General features: G+C 38.8%; 1 protein-coding gene across 1 annotated transcript; it reads right to left on the reverse strand.

The window, feature by feature from the left end:
- Window positions 1–246: 246 nt before the first annotated feature.
- LPPBETA (Phosphatidic acid phosphatase (PAP2) family protein) lies at window positions 247–2,306 on the reverse strand. Its single transcript, XM_089150992.1, has one exon. It carries the CDS (start codon window positions 2,204–2,206, stop codon window positions 1,496–1,498), a length of 711 nt encoding a protein of 236 aa, XP_089007118.1. The 5' UTR covers window positions 2,207–2,306; the 3' UTR covers window positions 247–1,495.
- Window positions 2,307–5,364: the final 3,058 nt, after the last annotated feature.

Raw genomic sequence — 5,364 nt, forward strand, 5'->3', positions numbered from 1 at the left:
CGACGGAGAACCTCATACATTACCTGGAGAGATGCGGAACTGCAACCTTTACTCTGCCACCAAACTGAAATTTGCTGGAACTATCGATTACTTTTCCTATGAATAAACTAAGTATTATCCCTAACTACATCTGAAATCATGACTGGCATGGTAAAGGCAAACAAGAAATAAGAAGTTAACTCTTACTCATAGCTATGATTAAGAATGAAAGTAACCATGCAACCCCCCCCCCCCCCACCTCTTCTTTGTCCTTGACACATTCTGCAAGCAAACATCCGAATGTTGGCTGATTTCTGTCACAAATCAAGAGGACGACTAAGGTGTTTGAAGGGAAACAAGTCACCCTACAAATAAGAACAGCCAGGGTTTATTCCTCTCACACTGAACAAGACTCTATTTGGAGATTTATCCAAGGGCATAAGCCATCTTCGGTCTGGAATGAAATCTTCTAGTAAAAGAACTGCATATCTATACATAAGGTACCAAGTAACTACGGGAGACATGATCCCCAGTTTTCAGCACTACGAGCTCCTGTGCAGGTTTGCATCTCAGCGTTGTACAAAAATTTAACACTCAGAAGCTACAATGACAAGGTAGTGATGATAACATCCCAGCAACTGATGTCCCTAGACTCTTAGAACAATCTTCTGGAACCACACTAATCAAACTGAGAAACTATCAAGTAAAAGAAAAGGTTTGAACAAGTCCTGCCGTAAAATCACACCAGACACCTACCTTCCTCACAAGGATAACATATCAACCCCAAAGCTGTGGGGCATTTATCAGTTTTGCAATTTTTCTACCTTTGATTAGGTAGGTTGATTCCATCTTCTTGGTGCACACTCATCCCATAAAGCAACTTTCTTATCAACAAAGTAGCCACGATGCTTAATTTTCTCCTCTCTAAGAACTTATATTTATTGCTCTTGACATTGACCTAAATCTGCCCTTTTAGATATCCCAGACATAAATGATGACTCCAGCTCAAATCAAGACTTGAAAAGAACTGCTAGGATTCAACACTCTCCTTGCTGCAGCTTAATGGATCTTTTACAGGCCTAATGTGGCTTAAATTCATTACTCACGCAGGTCTTTGCAAGCTGAACTTTTAGTCTTTGGTCCAATTAAATTTATTTTGAAAAACAAAACAGACACTAATCCACCTCCCAAAATCACAGTTTCTGTCTGTCTAAACCTTTATTTTTAAATTCTGAAACCATCGACCTTACTCATAAAGAGAAACCTTTCAGACCCCATTCATAAATCTTAACATTTTTCTAAACAAAATATTGCAGTTCCCCGACGATATCATTAACAGCATATTCAAATATGTTGAACTAGCATAACAGACGTAACTAATGAAAAATATGCGGAAGTAAAATTTAAATGAATCCAATGCTGCCACATAAATAAAGATACAAAGCAGGAAATAAGCAGAATATCTCCTACTATACAGACTTCTTGTGATGTCTTACAAAAATTTAAGGGGCATAAATTACAAAAGGGATATCCAATTCCCAATGGATCGATTTTTTTTAAAGTTAATCACGATTAAGGCTTCAAGAACACCCAAACAAGCGCCGGCAGCGACATCAAAAACAAAATGCCGGCCAAGCAAAATCCTAGAAATCGATGTGGTAGCTGACCAAAAACAAACGATCAAGACGAAGAGTTCAATGGTCTTACCCTCCAGATCGATCCACCGATTGACGAATTCGTTGCCAGAAGAACTAAGCTGAAACAATGCTTCTCCGATGGAAGCCGAGGAGAAATACAAGAAGGAGGCGATGAAGCAAACCCTAGAGGAGTGGCCACTGGGAAAAGACCAGTGATCGACGGAGAACGTTAAATGCATTCCCTTGTTGTAAACTGGACGAGGACGGCGAATAAGATGCTTGATGAGTCCGACCAGAACAAGATCAAGAAGAGATCCGATGAAGAGACCGATAAGGATGGAGCGAAGGTGATGGGATTGAGAGGCAAGAGGAGAGAAGAAGAGGGCTACCGGAATAGGAAACCAAAAGCGGCCGTCGCCGGAGATTTCTAGGGCTTTGAGAACGAAACGAGGGACTACCTGGCATATCGTGTGTACGTTGAGAGAACACGCCGTGTCTAGCTCGATCAGACGGCTGAGTAACGAGCAAGAGTTGGAGTTTTTGGTAACGGTGGTGGTCTTCGGTGGCGCCGCCGGTTCTCCTCCGCCCATGACTGCGAACTTTGGCGTGCTCTTCCCACTTCTCGTCGTACCAGGACGAGTTGTCCCATGACAAGCAAATATCCGAACACGCAACGTACAATTTCTTAATTGGGCCTGAAACCCGTGCCTCTAGTTTGGGCCACGAATATCATTTCGGCCCAATACCTCGAGAATTAATCAATTTATAGTAGGGATGTGGCTCGTGGTTGTCTCTCTTCCTTCTTTTGAAGGGTTAGGAGTCTTGTGGAAAAACGAAAAAGAAGGGAGAGAGAAACAGAGTGTTAGCATATGGTATTTTTTTTGGCCAAATTTAACTTCTTCTTTTTATTTTACATTTTTTTATGAGGTTCATCCGGGCGCGCACCACGATTACATCCTCAAATTAATGCCGCCGAATGGGTGCGAACCCAGTAGAGTCTTTAACCGCTTTACTAACCCATCATTGGCGTTAGGATATGGTATATTACTAGTGAAAAAGCTTCATTTCTGCGCATTAAATACGCACTATTGTTTTACGAAATTTGGTACCGTCGGATCTGATATTTCGATCGAGATTTTAATCCGATAGCTCTGCATGTGTCATTGAACTATCCTACACATTTACTAAAGTAAGGTCCATGCTATTAGCATATCCATAACTCTTTCGAACAATTAAAGGGGACTAAATACTGATATTTCAAAAACAAAAAAAGTTAGAAGGAAAATTTTTAAATAATGAGATAGAAAAGGAAACTTTCAAAAAATTGGCAGGGCTATCGGCTTTGTTAATAAATACTAAATATTAGATGATTATCTTTTAAACTATTACAGATCACAAAATTTGTCTTACCCTAAAAAAAATCATAAAATTTGTCCTTTTTTTTTAGGTAGCAGCAATGAATTTTTTCTCACATCAGTGAATTAGTTTTCCTTAAAGCTCAAAGCAGGGTGAATGAGGATCTCTTTTATAGGAACCTTGAAGAGCTTTAGTCTATTTGCTGAATTTGAAGCGAGTGAAAAAAACTTAAATTTCTTTTTTATGAAATCCTATAATATTGCTTGTTTGATTTAATAGAATCAAAAAAGTGGACAGATAGACTTTCTGTCGTTTTTAAAATCCCATTAGATAGGTGTAATTTTGTAAAAAATTTGAAAATTTTCTTATCCCACTACATATGAGTCTTAAATTTGTATTTTTAGGGAAATTTTCCAAATTGTCAGCTTTTAAAAAAGATTTACTCAATAATATATTTATATATATTTTTTTTACTTAAATGGATCTTATTTTTGAAAATAGTTACCAAATACAGAATTTTGTGATAATTTCTCCTGCCTAATTAATATTCTACTATGAACTTCCCAAATTACCCTTAAGTCTTTTATATAATAAATTGTGAAATACACTTACCAATTCATTCAATCTCTTGGCAATTATAGAGCTGACAACATCTTGTCTTTTGTAGCTCTCAGTCTTCCTATCGTTCGTTAGTTTCATTGTTTGCAATGAAAGACTTGAAGCTAATTTGGATAGTTCATAATAGAATATTAGTTGGGCTGAAAAATTTATCACAAAAAATTTAGAATTGGGTCAAAATTTTTAGATTAAATTACAGATTGCACGCTTTAGTGAGGCTTAAACTCTAGCTTACACGCTTTATGCTCTAACTTACAAATTTCACACTCTCAAAATTACAAGTTGCATGCTCATCACTTTCCATCCAAGATTCTGTTAAGTTAGGAATGAAATACCCATATTACTCTCATTATGGTATAATGACCAATCAGCACTCCATTTAAACCCTCCCACACCCAACCCTTAGGTGCAATCTTCTACCTACACCTCATCGAGAATTGTCCATTGCCACCTCCGAAAACCACCCCAACCCTCCCCAGCCGGTGACCACCGCCCTCACTGTCCCTATCAAAATCTCTTTCTCTCTGCTGAAAGCATATCACACAATTTTTAAATCTCCATTTCAGACAACTTAAACTTCCTTCTCTAATAAGATCAACCATACATTGAATCCCTTCCTGATTCCACCCGTAGAGATCGACCCAAAAATGTTCCCATTTATTTAGATATCACTGAATATCCAACTCAGATATCCATCTGTGGACATATCACCAAATCAGCAACTCAGGTGTCCATCTATGTACAACACCTTGTGGTGTTGAAAGCCTTGAAGTCCGTATAAAATGGTTTTGGAAAGATTTGTGAGAACAAAAACGAGTTGACTTTGATTATTAACTCGCAACTACCAATTTTTGCGCACTTGGGACACCTTGTGCTTTTTGTTGGTCTTCGGGTTTAATTATGGACACTTGAATTGGATGGATATTCTTCAATAACATTTAACCCAAGGGAGGGGTCACAGGAGTTGGGCCACTAACATTTAACTCAGGTTCCTCCTCATTTGACGATTGTTGGTAGATTGGTCGATTAGATGACTTTCTCTATATGTATAGGAGAGAGAGATTTTTGGACAGGGATGGTGAGGGTGGTGGTCGCTAGCAAAGGAGGGTTGGGGTGGTTTCCAATGGTGGTGATGGAAAATTATTGGTGAGGTGCAGGTAGAAGATGGTAAGGGTTGGTGTGAGAAGGTTTAAATGGGGGTGGATTGGTCACTATACCATAATGAATGTAATATGGACATTTGATTCATAACGTAACAAAATCTTGGATGGAAATTAATGAGCATGCAACTTGTAATTTTAAGAGTGTGTAATCTGTAATTTAGGGCACTAAAGCGTGCAACCTGGAGTTTAAGCCTCACTGACGGGATTTTTGTTCGCGGCAAAGCGGACATCGTCCGCTCACTGCCGCGAACTCGACACGTGGAATGGTTTCATCTAGTGGCTAAAAACCAATAAGCGGGGACGTAATCGTAAATACGAATTTTATTTTACATGTGAGGTTTTAAAGTTTTTAAATTTACAATCAAACCTGTAACAACCCTTGTATTTCTAACCCGGAATCCGTATTGCAGGTTCGAGAACCTGAAGGTCTAGTCGGATTAATTTGTGGAGTGTCCAAATAGAAGTCCATGATCCATACCCTAAACCCATGGATCTGGATTCTCTTGTTGAAGAACCCATGGATTTTGGAGATGTCCGGAATGAAGGTAAGACCTCCCCCCATGTGTTGATTAGGGTTAGGTTGTACTTGGACATCAACCCCTAAGCAAAGC

This window comes from Hakea prostrata, chromosome 1 (assembly GCF_041222555.1).
Source record: "Hakea prostrata isolate BN-2017 chromosome 1, UWA_Hpros_2, whole genome shotgun sequence".
Classification (NCBI taxonomy): Eukaryota; Viridiplantae; Streptophyta; class Magnoliopsida; order Proteales; family Proteaceae; genus Hakea; species Hakea prostrata.